The following is a 17,533-nucleotide window of genomic DNA, read 5'->3' as shown; positions in this document are numbered from 1 at the left end:
TTATGCAGACGGATCAGTAACTATAACAATCAACGATAGAACATTTGGAAATATATCAGAAACGCACTGTGCACTTTGACTTATCTTTTAAAATACCGTAAAGCTTAAGTACGGGGTTGGGAGGGTTGTTTGTTCCTGCAGGCTGCCAGACATGATGTTGCCTGCAAGGTACCTGCTGTCTGACAAACTAGTAAAATGTGCCTTCTCTCTTTCCCCTGTGTACTTACTGTCGTGTTTTTGCAACTTTTTGAGAGGAGAAAATGGGTAATGCTTACCCCCCATGGTTTCTATCAGTCTCACGCACTGGTTTCATTAGCTTTCCACCACTCTCTCTAGGAACAAAGAGATTTATTTTCCCTTTGTAAGGAACAGACTTGATGACTAGCCAAAGCCAAACTACCTGGATTTTAGTGATTGTGGCATTTCAGGGGCTAGGCTGCTAAAATTCCTTTACCAGGTGCATTTACAATTATATTTTTGTTGATTTAATGATGGCATTGGTAAGGGGAAAATGTATTTGTTAAGAATTATAAGTTTATACACATACAAGCATCCATATACCATATATTCCTTTTATCATAAATTAGATTGTTGATAACTAAAGCTTTGCATTGATAGGTAAAGAGTTAAGAAAGAATCCTCTAGAAGTACAATATATTTTATAGACAAATAGACGTTTAATGCCATGAATCATTGAACTCACCTGGTAGCCAGAAAGGTAAGAATAAGCTTGCCAATAATTTTTTCTGGAGTTTCTAAATCTCATCTACTAATTTGAATATTATTTGAGAAGCAATTAGGAAGGACTTTGGTTCTCTGTCCGTCCTTCAGATAAATAAAAATTAACTGAAATAAGCTATCATCTTCTGGTGGGACTTTAAATATGTAAACTGCATACTTTTCATAAGATAATTCTTAGTAAATGCCCCTTATTTTCATTTATAGAAATACTAGAGGCCTGGTGTGACAGTCAATTAGCATATTCCCTCCTTATTGGCTATGGGTGCCACCATCTTTGCGGCAGTATGAGGATCAATTTGCATATTCCCTCTTTATTTTTTATTTTTTTGCACATTTCCTCTTTATTAGATAGGATGTGGCTATTCTTTTTCTTTTTAAAAAGTGTAAATGTTATTTTTTAAGTCAAAAATTTATCTCTCTGTGTAAACAGAATGTACCAAAATAACTAAACGTGATCTGCTTCCTTTCTTTCCTATAAGTGTTAAAGCAAATATTATTTTACCTTTGACATGAACATTGATAGGTAATGATATGGGAGAAAACGGGAAGCAAGCAGTGGCAGAACAAGAGCCTTCTAAGCAGGTTTTATGAATTCAGCAGGGATGATCCTTAAGCCTCAAACTGTTTCAGAGTTCAACCTAGCTCAGTGTCAGTAAGATCAAATTTATGTAGCATCCCTGCCTTCATCAAGCCCATGTGATCTTCCTTCTTTCCGAATAAATATGTGGGTCACTTTGTTCCCACTGCCTGAATTATTTTTCCTCTCCCTAACCTAGAACTCCTTCCTCATGCTGTCTTTTTTTTTAGAAACCAACAAGACACCTTCACCTATTCTTTCTTCCCAGTTGTTGCAGGATTAATTCATTTTACATAATTGCTACTTAAAAATCACCTGTAAAAGTCATTTTATTGGCTTTTGATAATGCCAGAAAGTTGCTAAAAAGTAATGACAAAGTGCAGGCTTCCTGAGTATGAATACTTGAAGCACTTGGAATGGAGAATGTTGATTTGGGTTTTTTTTGTTTTTTTTTAATCTTATTACACCTATCTAATTTTATAAGCTTCCAACAATGTCAAATTAGGTGCTGTCTTCATTGCACCAATATATTGGTAATATCATTTCTTAAGCACAATTTTGAGTTAGTACTTTGGGATGTTGAGAATGGTTGTTAGCTAAAGTATAACGCTTCTTTTGACTTTTATAAATTGTCTTTCCCTACTGTGTTTTATACATAATCTTCTGAGAATTTGGCTTATCCAGAAAGAATTCCTGTACCTTCCCAAGTGAGAAGGAAACCTTTTGTCAGCATCTTGTCCGAGTTAACTCCTTGGCTCCGCAGGTCATGGGAGGTCTGTGGTGAACATCAGTCTCTGGCTGTGCCACAAAACCCGTACTGAAGCATAGGCCAACTCCCTGAGTACAGGGGTTAAAGAGGCAATTAGTCACCACAAAGCTGGCTGGTGGCATCTTATGGTGAGGAAGTACTTAACTCTTTCCTAGATGCCGCCTGAAATATCATCTTCTGGTGCCTTTATATTCCACTAAGATAGTATTCTTAGCCACTTTAAATTAAAGACGAGCTTAAAATATCGGATGTCTTGCATTGAGACTCTCTTACCAATACTTGTAACAATGAGGGTAAAGAATGTTGGGATGGGCAGGGATATGACCAATTCTGTGTTTGATACTCCACCTAAATTTTATTTTAACTGTTTGGAAGCCTAACAGGTCTTTGGGAATTTTATTTATTATATTATTAGCAGGGGGGCGGGGGGAGGAGGGTAAGGGAAGTGGGAGGCAGGGCGTGTTTGGAACCTATCAGAATTTTGCCTTTGCCTTTTACTGTCTTAAGGGCCCAGGCTTTTAATTTCACTCAGTAAAATTTTGTTAAATGTAGGGTAATATAATTTTTGCTTTTGCAATCTATCTTAAAATATGCCAGAATACCATAAGATAGCACCAGTCTTAATAGTATCATCATTGTGCACTATCTGGATTCCCTAGTTATTGGCTATGAATTGATAGACCTTGCCCTAGCCAGTTTGGCTCAGTGAATAGAGTGTCTGCCTGAGTCCTGGGTATGATTCTGGTCAAGGGCACATACCTTGGTTGCAGGCTGCTCCCTGGCTCAGGCATTGGTCAGTCTTATGCAGGAGGCAACCAGTCGATGTCTTTCTCTCATATAGATGTTTCTCTCTGTCTTTCCCTCTCTCTTCCACTCTCCCTAAAAATCAATTAAAAAAAAAAAATCCTTGCCGAAACCGGTTTGGCTCAGGGGATAGAGCGTTGGCCTGCGGACTGGAAGGTCCCAGTTTCGATTCCGGTCAGGGGCATGTACCTTGGTTGCGGGCACATCCCCGGTGGGGGGTATGCAGGAGGCAGCTGATCTATGATTCTTTTTCATCGATGTTTCTAGCTCTCTATCACTCTTTCTTCCTCTCTGTAAAAAATCAATAAAATATATTTAAAAAAAAAATCCTTGGGTGTGAGGATTAACAGCAGCAACAACAAAATAAATAAATTGATGGATCCCAAAAAGCATAAAGGAGGAGCTTTCTGAAGTAATTTAAATAAATAAATAAATAAATAAATAAATAAATAAATAAATAAATGTAATTGCATATTTTCCCTATTGAGAAATGAATGAACTGCTAAATTCAGGAAGTCTTATCTTTACCTTTTTTCCTTCTCTTTCTTTCTAGCATTTCCTTTGATCCTAAATTATAATTGTTCTTAGTTGCTTTTTAGTAAATATAGAGATAGTAATATGATTTTTCTGTCCTAGGTATCAACATTAATAGCAACAAAATAATAGTATTTGATCTGTCAAGGTTATAAGTGTATTTTCATCATTTAATAACAATGTGGCTTTCTGATTATATCTTTTATTATTTCTAGCACATAGTTTACACTCAATAAAACATAGTTGAATTAAATAAATAAGTAAGCTTAGACTCTTTTTTCGCCTATTGCATATTTGAGGAATGCATAGAAAAATTGGCTCATATTATTATATTTAGTACAATTGTGGTGAAAGGGTGGAACAATAGCTAAAATTAAAAATAAGACTTTTGGACAAAATTTCTGAAATATTAAAGCCAGAACCAAGTTTATAACAAAAATGTTTGTTTGATCTTCTTTTCTCCTCTTTGAAAAGAACTTAAAACATCTTGTTTCTTAGTAGCATAAAGAAAATATACATTTTAAAAATATTGCAAGCTTTATTCTATTAATATTTGAAAAACATTTTAAAATACTCTAAGTAACATTCAAAGTAAATTAAAACATGTTTTGTTATATAAATAAAGAAATAAAATATTTTCATAAGAGCTAGTTTGTGATAGTCATTCCTAAAGACAGAGTGTCCCCCCAAAATGTATATACACTTTAACAGCTGATAGCTGTTAAATGAAAATAAAATGTATTTTAATAAACACTGCCTTTATAATTCTATTCAAAGTGTGTACACATTTTGGGGTATATCTTATATATTTAAAAATATGACTTTGTTGTTGAATTCATCCCTTTTCAGTGCTGACTCCTACTTACTCTCCTGTTAGGAAATCTGCCCAGTGTTAGAGATGCTCAGGGAGAGGGTGGTCCAGAAAGAATCACCGAATGGCAGTATCTGCTGTGCCTCCTTCAGGGCTGGGACACCACTCCTGATAAGGGTGCAAATCATAAAACTTAAGTTTAAATAACATTTAAGTTTATAGGCCACTCAATATGATGTATCTCATTAAAACTAAAATACTATTCTCATTTTTGTAACCTTTCGGTATCTCCATGCTACAAAATGGACATCAGTTCTCTACTTTTTACACAGCAGATGCCTAAATTAATCTTAGGTTCACTAATCAGGTACTGGCTTTCCAGAGAATAACACTTTGTAAGTTAGAACTAAATGAGTGTCCCAAGATAATTGTTAACTGTGGAGCTGGTGACATTCTGCATGTGCCTCCCAGCCTTTGCCCCCTGGTATATTAAGAACATGCTTCGAGTAGATAACTTAGCATTTTAATTGCAAGTCAACCTTAAAAAAAAAAATCTCTCCGGCAGGCAACATTTCTATGAGATGTTCTATGAGGATATCTTTAGAAGTTTACATGAAAAGTTGACTTGAGTATGTATTTGGGACTGTGTTTGTGGGATAGAATCACATTTACAAGAAAGTGTACCATAACACAAAGAGCACTCAGTGTATCACTTTGATGCCACGTGTCACTTTCCCGAAGGAGTCTTTCATGTGTCAGTATGTGCAGTTATTTAAGGTCAAGATTAAAAATAAGCATTGCCTGCTATTTCTGTAAAGGTAAGGTGGATGTGTTACTAGAAAAAGTACCTATAAATAGAATGCTCATAAATGAAACTGTATATCTGTGTAATAAAGGAAATGTACTATATATAGATTCTTGTGTTGATTCATCTTATATATATTTTCCTGGTGATTTATTTATTTATAAATTTATATTTATAGAAATCCTTTATACAGTGTGTGTTTTCTGAAAGTAGGCATACCTGTAAATCATTCCCATTCATTTGCTGTACTGGGATTGGATCATTCTCCAGTAAAACTTAACTTGAGGCTTTAGAAAAATCAACCAGATATCATTATTCTTTTTGTAAAATGCCAAATTGTGTTTTGGTGACCTCTGCTATCATTTAAATGACCCCATATGAGTTAGTCAGGAGGAGCGTACACAGCACTGAATTGGACCGAGTTTGCTCCCTTGTTACTCTCTTTAGATCTTCTGGACCCTTTTTATCTCTCTCTCTCTCTCTCTCTCTCTCTCTCTCTCTCTCTCTCTCTCTCTCTCTCTCTGTGTGTGTGTGTGTGTGTGTGTGTGTGTGTGTGTGTGTGTGTGTGTGTTACAACTTCTTATGCCTTTACCCACTTACAATCTATGTGACTTGGGGTGGCTTGTTGGCTTGTTTAGTTTCAAGAAATGATGAAAATGAAGTTCCATTTCAAAACCCCCCAAATAGATCACTTTTATGATGTGTTTGTGTTTCAGGAGTTTTAAGGTTTGATCTACGCGTTTATTCAACCTTAAACATATGAAGCTCCCCATTGCACTTATTTGCCAATTACTTTATAGCACTCTTTATACTTTTTGTTTAAAATTGGTGGGGTTGTTTTGTCTTGTCGTATATTTTTTTCCCCTTTGCTTGAAGATAGATCAATTATTCAAATATAAAAGTGACTTGGGGGAAGAACATCTTAAAGTTTATTTAGAAATTCACCAAGCCACATACTAATGCATCTCTAATGGGGCATTTCTTTTCACACCTCTAAGGTGATTGAGCCTGTCCTTTAAAGTGAGATCTGCAAACCAGTGTCTGGCAGCTCCAATTAGCTTCTTTTGGGCTTGAAGCACATCACAAACAGTAACAAGGTCTCCTAGGACACTCCTCTTGCAAGCAATGTAGTCATATTTCCTCATTAGTTCTTTTCAATTGTCACTAATGCCATGTTCCTGCTTTTAAGCAGGAGACAAAAAAACAAAAAAAACAAAAAAACACAAACCCATAAAATTTGGTATGTATGTAGGATGGCCATTGTTTTCCATAATTCAAGGCTCTTTTGAATTCCTTTGATACTTTTGAAGCTTACACAGCTTAATTCATTAACCTTTACCCTTCACATAAATCAGGTGATTAGGAATCTATTGCTAAGGAGACAGATTTTCCCTCCACTGAAACTAAGAAATGCCTTCTCTTCTTTAAAAACAAAACACAAAAAATAATCCTGTTTGGCTCATAAAAGTAAGTTTTTTTCTGGCTTTTCAAATTTCATCAAATATTTCAGGTACATTTTAAAACATTATCAAAGCAAGTGAGCATAAATTATGTTATTATAAAGAAGATTCTGGATACTTTGGAACAGGTTTTCTGTCCCTTTTCAGTATTCTAACGGAGTTTATATGTGTGTACTCAACAGCTGTTACTCAGGGATTTACAATGGGTGCAATTTTTTTTTTATTCTCTTCACAACCCTGCCAAAACATAAAAGCAGGAAAATAATCTGAGGGGTGGCAGTTCAGAATAAACTAAAATATGTTTCAATGCACCGAGGACATTTGGTCCAGAGGAATTCTTCACACAGGCCTCCGTTCTATAGAGCTTGCTGATGCGGGCTTCAGGGAAGGCAGGCGGTGATTCTGTGGTTTCATGAAGGTGAGGCTGGGATGCATGTCTTCGGATTCTTTATTTCCTCTCATTAAGATGCCTCCCTTTGTTTCTCAGAACTCAGGAAGATGGTTTACTGGGTTTGTGTTTGATGTTCATGGGCCACTGTAACAGTATTTGCTATTCTTCCTCATTGTTCCCCTATTCCAGTTTTTTTCTTACGAATTTCTCTTTAATAATAATATAGATCGTCACTCTCCTTAAGGATATACTTCTTTCCCAAATTTTTTGATTCCTTTGATTGTCGTGCATGAAATGGGTAATCCTTAATGTTCTGACCCATATCGGCCCTATGGTATTCTGAGGTTTGCTCTTAGGGATGGTGGGAAAAGGGGGTGGGGGTAATATTGGGAAATATTAGAATTCTGGAATATGAGTTTAGGGACTCATTGCTTGCCCCAGTGACTAGCTATGGTTTATCATGGAGACGAATGAATGTTTTCCTAAGTGGTATCCATGAATAGGAGAGGGAATAGAGAAGCAAACGTTTGAAATGTGGTCTTTGGTTCTCTCACTCTCCTTCTTATAGATCATCACCTTGTAAATATTTCTCTCTCTTGTTGCTGTCATTTTTAAAACACTCCTTTAACAACATACATAAACACCTATAGTTTAAATTATTTTAAGGTTAAACGATCACTAAGCTTTAGTTTAGATAGTTGCTAAGCTTTTCCACCTTGTTTGTTGCCTACAGACCATATGTACAGTGAACTGGGAAATGCTCTGATGTTAACTCACTGGAGGCCCTGGCTAGAGCCAACATTCTTTTAAAACTGAGTAGAATTATTTAGAGTAAATGTGGTACACGGACTTGTGTTATGTTAGGGTATTTCTGTGAGTATATTTAAGAATAGACTCTCCTTCAGCTCTTCTCTTCCCCCCACCACCACTCCCAACATGTGCCATCATGACTTGCTGTAGGCACAGGATGCCTGGACACGAGACCTAGTGTGATCACAGCACTTCAGGCAATAGCCAGAGTCCTGACTTGGGGTTCCATTTATACACCAATGTGTCATAATAGGATAATGCAGACTAGTTCTATTTTCAACTCTGGAAACAACGGCTATTTTACCTACCAATTTGAATCTCTCAAATTTTGTGTTTTATTATTATGTTAACAATTTCAATCCAGATCCCCAGAACTTGGAGTTCCTCTCCTCAAATATCAGTAAATGATGATATTCAAGTTCAAAACATTAAAGTTTGCTATAAATCTTCCAAGAAATAATATTTCATGAGTTCTTGTCTGAAGAGTAGTTTTGTGTTGTACATAACTTCTAGCATACTGTAATTAAAAGTATTTGGAAAACTGTGTAACTGAACTGTCAAAAACAGAGCAAAAATCCTAGGTGGTCCTTTGTAAAAGCAAAAGATCTTATAGTTTTCTTCTTTTTCTTTTTTCTTTGTCTAAAAGATACTTACTGCTTACTTCTAATCTTATCTCTCAGTTATTGCCCCTTGAGTAAGCTTAATATATTTGCAGTATCTACTCATAATAACTTTTCTCTGCTGTGTCGAAAGGAAACTCGATGCTCATGGCCTTTCATCAGCTTTAGGACAGTTTTCATCCAGTGATTGATTATCTTGTGTTACATGAATACGGGTTCCTGTTGCCTATGAAATAGCATTTGATCTGACTTGTGCAGTAAAATCAATTTGTCTTATTTGCTGTTGATAGTCTGCCCTGTGTATCTTTAATGTTTACATGTGCTTGTAGCATATCTAATATAGAATCAAGTAGCAGAAACATAAATAGGATATTGCATTTGTTTAGTTTTTTCATAATAATATGTAAATTTGGGCATTTTGAACTACTTGAAAAGAGAATGAGAACAAAATAAATGATATGATGATTATTTCTGCACTAATTTCTTTCATTTTGGCCATACAAAATATTGATTTTACTAACATTTTTGGTTGATAATGGAGGACTGTGAAATATGTTTCTTTGAAATGATAGAAATTAGTCAGGCTTTTGTCTTAACTACTAAAAATTTTATAATCATCTAGGGCCTATATTTTTTATTTTTAGCATGTGGAAATTAGTTTTTAAAATTATATAGAAAATGTGGTTGTTGTCAGTAATCTTTCCTTTTTCCTTTTATCCTTCCCTTTTTCTGATTTTATTAAAATGCTACATTAAAGCCAAATGTGGAACTAGGTTTTTATTTTTATTTTATTTTATTGGAATTAGGTTTTTAAATTTCTCTTTATAATAAACTGTATCAATCATAATTATATTTTATTAAAGCTTTAAGTTTTCTTTTATTGCTATGGAAATCCTTATCAATTTTTATCATATTTTTTAAAAATACCCCCAAAAGAATATTTATCCAGTTATTCTGAGGAACCCTGAAATGTTTATCATTCCATTAAGATAATATTTTATAAAAATACATTTTAAAGAAAAACATGCCTTTTTTATAATGAATTTAACCTTCAATAATGAATTTTTGGGAAGCAAAATTGCATACAATTTCCTGACATTTTATGAAGATACCTGAAAATAAGCCAGACAGCAAATAAAATATCTGAAAGACAGAGATGGCTGCTCAGTAAATTTTTGATGGATTATACACATAGGTATCAAATTACTTGATCCTTCCTTCCTAGAAAAGGTTAATGACTCTTTTTGCTTTTACCCTTTTACTTACCTGCTATTTATAAAGATTAAAACAGAGACTGCACTGAAGGCTGCATGTGCCTGTGTGTCACTGTGATGGTTCAGGTTTTTCTGATATTATAGGGAACTGAGCCACAAAATGGATAGTGTTGTTAATCATTATTTTAAAAGTTCATTCAATTCTGCACTACATATCCCTCTAAGGCTATTAGAGCAGAGTGTACCATTCAAAACCTTTTAACTTAAACCAGAAAGACTATAAATCTTACATATCTATATTAGTATTATTGAAATGACCTGTGTCTATGCAATAATTCATTAAAATATTAAGTAGAAACCACTTTAAATGAAAAGATCTTAAAGCTCTTATGTGTGTAAAGATTTTTCTTTCTGTAATCAATGTTATAGCTTTTTAAGGCAAATTTTATGTTAAATAAAATTTCCCAAAACAATGTGTGTTTCAGTTATTCAAGCCCCATATTCATAATTGAACTATAAGCAATATTATCATCCACTTATAATCACCATCCATCTATATAGTCTACACTTCATTATAATCATTTTTATATTATTTTATAATATTAACGATATGTTCATTATATAGAAAATATTTACTAGCCTTTTATGACCAAATGTAACATTATTCTTATAGGAATATCTCCTTTTTCATCACTTGGTTGTAAAAGATGCACTAGTCATAAATGTACTTAATTAAAGTCATTTAGGTATTAGAGCACTTGAGTTTAAAGCTGGAATATAATACCTTTTCCTGAAACACCTTGAAAGAGGATTGCTGAAAGAAGAGAGCTATGGCATTCATCAAAAGCTGACCTCTTCCTGTTATGGTCCTGACCAAACTCTTCTAATTTAACTTGAAACACATTAGTGCATCTCACCACTTTTTGTGTGTGTTTCAGGTGTGTGGAGGTCATCGCAAAGGAAGGACAAAACCTGAAAGAGCTGTATTTGGTGTCCTGTAAAATCACCGATTATGGTATGTAATGAGCCATTGTTCTAATCCTTTTCAAGAATAAAAAGTTACAAAGTCTTTGAAAGGTTTTAAAGAGACATCAAGAGCAATATTTCCTAGAGACTTTTATCTTTATTTGGGCTAACTGTGATCATAACAGTGAAAAAGGCAAGAAATTGTGAAACTATACAAGAGTAAAATTGTATATCAATTTATTGCTATATGTAATCACACATACATGTACACATGATGTATGATTACATGTAGGATTAAAACATATGGCTAAAAATTTATACAATGAAAACATCAGGATAATTAAGTATTTGATTAATAAACATAACTAAAATTATTACATTGAGTTGATTTGCTTAATTTAATGTCATTATCACATGCATTCCTGCTGATATTCCAAATGCCAAACGTCTTAATGCTTTAATTTTTTTTAAAGCATTGGAAATGTCTGTGTGTAGATATATTGGATAAAGGAAAAGACAAATATTTGTATGCAACATTTTAAATTAACCGAATTTTTAGTGTCCAGTTAAGGTGGGGAAAAGAAAAACATGTTGTTTTATAAAAATATGAAAGGTATAAAATCATTCTGTTGGAGAAATAAAGAAAAAATAAACTAGTTTTTCTATTTTATTTAGGTTTATATTTGTTCAAAGTTTTAGCCAGATAATCTGTCTTTATGGTGTCCAAATGGTTTTCTTTTCTCTGTTATAATATTTTATTTGTCCATTTATATTTGAGAATATGCTCTTTACCTTGAGGGAAACTAATGACCTGTTAAGTTTTTATTGTTGGTGGTGACATATGCTACTACTCAACTCCTCTCCTGAATGTCAGGCTGCCCAGCTGCCCTGAGTAGGAGTGTTGTATTTTATCAGCTGCTAAATTCATCCTTTGGAAAACTCTACTGAAACTATAATGTAAACATAACATAAAAAAGGCTTGGCTTAAAAATAACCCTAATTTCTTTTCAGATTTTACTTTTTGAGAATAGTAAATGTAGATTTGTTCATTAATTAGTACAGTCATTCATTCCAGACTCTTTACTTGGCATTCAAGATCCTTTACCATTAGCCCTCTATCTGCCCCTTCAACTTTATTTTCTTCCCTTTACCTGTTCAATGCAATGTTAGCTTGCTAATAGCCAGGAGAGCTATGGATTACGTTTCTTAGCATGAAGCCTTCAAGATCCCACAGTGGAAAATGTTCCTTGAAATTACACTCTGTTCCAGCACCTGTTAAGTTAGCCAGTACAGAGAAACGTACCAGAAGACATGGAGAAGAGAAATCTATGCACTTGAGACAAATCTGGGATCAAGTTCTGTCTTTGTTTGTTGGCCTTGACCTTTCTGAGGCTCAGTTTCCTCATTTGTAAAGTGTGGGATTGATGTTTGACTTCATACTTCTTTATGGGCATCCAGTTTAATGGTTAGCACAGAATATTCTACTGAAAAATGTTGCTTTCCTACAGGAGGGGGGTGGAGAAAAGTTTCACACAAAATTCTTCTCTCTCCTTTCCTTTTGTAGGTCCCGGAAGGGGTTTTTGTTTTGTTATTGGTGCCACTGTTCATTGTTATTGTTTATTGTTAGTGATAGTCTTGGTCTGGTGTTTTGAGATTTATGCTTCCTTTTCTTCTGGTGAGGCAAAAATGTTGAAACCTTGCCAATATGCTTTGCATTTATTCATGTCTCTCGATTATTTAGATCAGTGCACCTTAGAATCACTTGGGGAGATTGCCTGAGCTTCTCTCATGAATCAGAATGTCTAAGAGATAAGGCCCAGGCAGCAGTTTTGTAAAACTTGCCTCAGTGACGTTATGTCGGCCAAAGGCGAGAACACCTGATCCAGTCCAGGAGAGAAGAACCAGAAGTGAACACTGTGGGACTTCCCTCTGTGGTGATGAGAGCCTCATCATAATTTTCCTAAGTCCTTCAAGGCTCTTTGTCCCATCTGTTCTCTCCTCCTCCTTTTCCAGGGTTTGCAGCCTTCAGAGGGTTTGTGGTGAAGGTCTCTGTGCCTTTTTTGATTCTGCTGTTCAAAATGTTGGATCCCCATAGAGGATGAGAGGAAAAGGTCGATAGTTTATGAGATTGTCATATAATTGCTATTTGATTATAAAATTTAAACAAATTACTGAAAGCTCGCTCAGCTCATCTCTTTTTCCCCAGTTCCATGCCAATAACACATGAATAATTTTTCTCAAAAAAAAAAGACAGCAAAAAGGATTATTCACCGTAACCAGAGAAACAGCATGTTATTGAGGTAACTGCTCTGCTAGGGAGGGCTGACTGTGATCCCTCACCCTGTGTAAATGTTAGCAAGGAAAAACACATGCCTCACTCCTTCTTTAACTGGATAAATAGAGATGTGTTCTATAGAACTTTTTGGAGGCTGCTGAGAAATTGCAAAATTGTTTTTAACTATTTTACTTATTTTCAGAGAGAGAGGAAGGGAGAGGGAGAGACAGAAAGATTGATGAGATAAGAGAGAAACATTAATGGGCTGCCTCCTGCACACCTCACACTGGGGATCAAATCTGTAGCCTCCTGGTTCCTGGGTTGAGGCTCAACCACTGAGCTATGCTGGCCAGGCTGAAATTGTAAAATTTGATGTTACCTGATACCTGGAAAATGTCCTCCTTCTAGAGGACTACTCCCTAATCTGCTGCTTGTTGCTCTACTCATATTCCAGCTACTTGGTCTCCTCTCTTCTTATGTTTGTACATGTTTTCAGTATAGAATACTGAGAGTTTTGAAACTTTTTTTGTAGGATGCATTAATTTAGAAACAACAGCTTGCCTGGCATATCATTTGTAATTTTTGTCAAGATTCTCACAGATGTTGAATGTGTTATTATAATACTTAGCAACACCTGGCCAGGTCGTTATGAAGTTGTGTTTATTTTAATTTATATATGATGTAGTTGTCATGAAGAAAACTATCATTCCAACTGGCTTCTTATTCCCCAAACTGAACATAAATCTTTATGGTAAGGGATAGCAATTATAAACAAATCAATAATTCAGACACAGCTCAATGGAAAATACAGTCTTGGAAAATTGTTCCCTGAAGAGAAATCTAATATTGTCACTCTTCTATTTCTGAACAAATACATGTTATGGGCAGTGCTGTGGGAAAAACTCAAACTTAAGAGTGAGAGATTAGGTTAGAATTTCAGCTTTACCTCTTCTATCCTTTGTGACCTTGAGCAAGTTACTTAACCCCCTAGTCTTGTCATCTCTTAGGCACATGATAATACTCACCATCAAAGGTAGTGAAAATGAATATAAAACATCTGTGTCATTCCTGGTGACATATGGATGCTCATACCAGTTGGCATTTCTTAGGATAAAAATCATCTCTTTTTAAAAGAAGAATCAGCTCTCCTCCTCCTCTCAGTGTGGCTTTTTCGCTTGTGGAATCATTATTAGGAAGTTTGACCTGTTAGTCTATACCCATCTAATTGACTTCTATAGCTAAGCTGTCTAAATCAAGTTGTAGGGAATAATGAGAAAGTTATAGCAGAAAGTTTAAAGTCTTTAATTTGCTGGTTTAGGTTTCTGCCCTACCTCTTGTCCTTGTTATCTTCCTTTTTGTTTAGGTGGTTTTTCTTGGGTCCCCTTATGCTTTTCTTTGTTTCTATAATAATTTGTCAGTTAAGAGCTTCCAATCCATCTTTCCACTCACCTTTCAACACTTTTCTGTTGAAATTTTTCCTCCTTGGGAAAGTGGATATTGAGGGTTCAGAGGAAGACAAGGAACAGAAATCAGCCTGGACCATTCCAGCCACGGAGGTCAGAACCAGGCTTCGTCTCGGGCTGCGGGCACAGAAGGGATGATGTAATGAATGAAATGGATGGGTAAAGCACTTAGCTTTATTTGTGGTCTCCATCGTGAATTTTACCAGCGTGATCCCATTTCAGGGGGCAGGGGTAAAAAGGACCCAGGTTTCTTTCCGGATTGTCATTGCATTTCTTTTGACTTGAACACCCCCAAGGGTCCAAGAAATACCCTCTAGAGGACATCCTTTGGTTTTTCTTCTCAAGTTGTCAAATAACTTTTCATTAAGGAGGACCGTAAACCCTCAATCACCGACATTGCTGTTTGGGGCCTACAAGGTCACTGACAACCTATGGCTCACTCTGTGCTCTTCACAAGTGCCTCTGTCACTCCCACAGGCCTGGGCTGCTCTCCCCAGACGGTCTTCCCCTGACCCTTATTCTGCCCGCTCCAAGTGCGCTTCTGCCTGACCTGGGCCTTTTAAACCTAACCCAAAAGCTTTCCACAAGAGCTTTTGGGTTGCCCTGGACTAAAGGTCTCCCAAGTCAACAAGGTCATTGTTCCCATGGTTATCATTGGCCTGTTACATGACAGACATGATATATATTTATTCTGTCAACAAATATTGATTCAAGCACCTACTATGTGGTGGAGGTAGGCCATGCATAGTTTCAGCATTCCTGGAGCTTTCATTCTGGTGGGATCCAGAGGACAGGGCTAGCCTACTTATTTTTTTAAAAGAGGCGGGGGGTAGGGGGTGGGGGGAAGGTAATGCATCTCCTTTCAGACAAGAAGAATGACAGAGAGTGGTCCGCTCCCATTAATCTTTGCTTTGGTGTAACCCATGCCTCACCCCAGCCTTATTGACCTTCTAAGGCTATTGAAAGATTAATAGTTCTGCATTCCCAACCTCTTATGGGGATACCAAACCTCTTTAACTGTTAGCTAATCCAAAATGGGGACCCAGGATACATTATCAAAGTAAGCACACTGAAAAAAAACAATGAAATCCCAACAAGCCTTCTGGGTTACATAGAGTCAAACCAACATTGATAAATTATCCAAGAAAAATACATTGTACCAAAAATAATTTTGCTTTATGTTATATTATCTTTTTTATATTATTAGGTATGCATTACATGCAATGATGTTACATTTAAAACTAAATTTCTGCCTTTTCCCTTTTCTCTTTTATGTTTTGTTTCATTTTCGAGTTGTATTTCAAAGATTGCTGGATAACATTCAACTCCTCTTGTCAGCAAGAATAACTCTAATAGTTATCAAGTGACAGAAAAGAACTTTCAGAGAGTACATTTGCAAGTCAAAAAGAATATCTTATTGTTTACTGTTGACTATTCAGGCTTTCTCTCCATTCTATCATTTCAATATAGATAGCTTATATTGTTTCTAGCAAAATAGTATTAAATTGCTAAGTCTGTTGTTTCAAATTTTCCTTTTTTATATGTCTATCTTAAAGTTATTTCTCTTCACTTCTACTTATTTATTTTATTCCTGGAGTTTCTCACTACTGAATTTCTATGTCTACTGCTGTACTTAGCAAGTATTATGTTGTTGTTTTTCCCTTTCTTCTAAGTAATGGTTATGATTTTTCAGCAAAGATTTGAATTTAATTACACACTTTTCTAAATGCTTTTCTTTGCTCAACAACAAAAAATGTGACTTTCTTCCCTATTTCCTAGCTCATGCTAGATCTGCAGCTACATAACCTAAGTAATAACAATGGTTATCATTATGTTTTACCATCAAAGACTACAGATCTCAAATCTATTGAGAAAGACATCTTAAGACATTTCTTTAAGAATATATTCCTGTAACCAATTCAAAGGCCAACTCTATTTTCATATATAATAGGTGTTTTTTTTTTTAGAATTAAGAAACTTTTTAACCTATATTTAAAAGACAAATGCACCTGCCCCTAAACTTTCTTATATCCTCAAATATTTTTAATAATTTTAATAATTAAACACTAAATTTCCATATTTAACTGAATTAGTAACTGAAATATTAACTTTTCAACTTTTCTTTCCTCAATTATTTTTTTGAATTTCAAAAATATTTTAAATTTTAATTAGCTGTTTTTAACATTAATCTCATGAAGTTCTATTCTAGATAACATAATTTGTTCCAATCACATAGTCATTTTTCACAGAGTTCCTATCTTCTTCCAGTACATTGCTTAGTACTCTAGAGTATACAGACTAAGCATTTGTTTTTCTTGTCTTATCCTGTGGTATCAATAGAAAGAAATATTAGTAGTAGTAGTATTTATCACTAATGAGTAGTGCTAAAGGGGACTGCAGTGAAAACCAAGAAGTTTGCAGTAATACTAGATTTCTAGTATTCCACACACGAAACAACTTCCTAGTGTTTAAAGTTTCTTGAAAGTAGATGTCTTGTGTGGTAGTAAGTTCCCTCTTCTAGGAGTTATTCAAGCTGAGGTCATCTCTGAGGGGGATGTGGGAAAATAGAAGTATTTGGGTAAGGGATTGATCTGTATGATGTTTCAAATCTTTTTCAAATCCTGGGACTTATTCTCTACTGGTTTCATGTTTGTTTCATTCAGCAAATATTTGTTATCTGTGTGCTGGCTGGATGCTGTGGAGAATACTGAGATGGCTGAGAAGTACCTACTTTTGTGTTGAGAAAGAAAAAGTTGTCTAACATTTAGCAATATGATGGTGTCAGAGATTAATATGGCCCTATAAGATGTTGGGGCTCAGGCTCTCAGGGTCATCAGAGGTTGAAATTGTTGGGAAGGATTTGTGGTATACGAAACATTGTGGCAGCAGGGGGTGGAGGGGGCGGGCAGAGACGAGCAGGAAGTGCCTTTCAGGTAGTACTGCCCCAGGAAAGGCTCCGAGCACGAACAGGTGCCTGAATGGATGAGTTTACATGCATTGGCTAATCTAAAGAAAGAACAAAAATCAGCCAAAGTGATTACGCACACACATGGGCAAATCTTAAAGAAACTTTATTTCTTCAAGAAATATTCTAGTTGAAAATTCAGGGTAAGCTCCAACTTTCATCTCCGCTTTTCCTGTTGTCTTCACCATTCCCATGGTAACTACTTCACTTAACACATATAAAAGGAAACACTGCTTTGGTTTTAACTACTAATTAAGTATCCAGTTTAATTAGAAGAAGTCCAATGTAAAACTTTTAAAACAATAATCATAATAGTTAACATGTTTTG

General features: G+C 35.3%; 1 protein-coding gene across 1 annotated transcript in view; it reads left to right on the top strand.

Moving 5' to 3' along the window:
- The window catches only part of FBXL17 (F-box and leucine rich repeat protein 17), a 408,991-nt gene that overhangs the window by 251,072 nt on the left and 140,386 nt on the right, over window positions 1-17,533 (top strand). Inside the window, exon 7 of the mRNA XM_084881035.1 lies at window positions 10,475-10,551. Coding sequence (XP_084737161.1) covers window positions 10,475-10,551 — 77 coding nt within the window. The remainder of the gene's footprint in view (window positions 1-10,474; window positions 10,552-17,533) is intronic.

This window comes from Pipistrellus hanaki (genome assembly GCF_964339955.1).
Source record: "Pipistrellus hanaki genome assembly, chromosome: 4".
NCBI lineage: Eukaryota > Metazoa > Chordata > Mammalia > Chiroptera > Vespertilionidae > Pipistrellus > Pipistrellus hanaki.
Note: the sequence above shows the minus strand (reverse complement) of the source record. Positions and strands in the feature narration are given on the sequence as shown.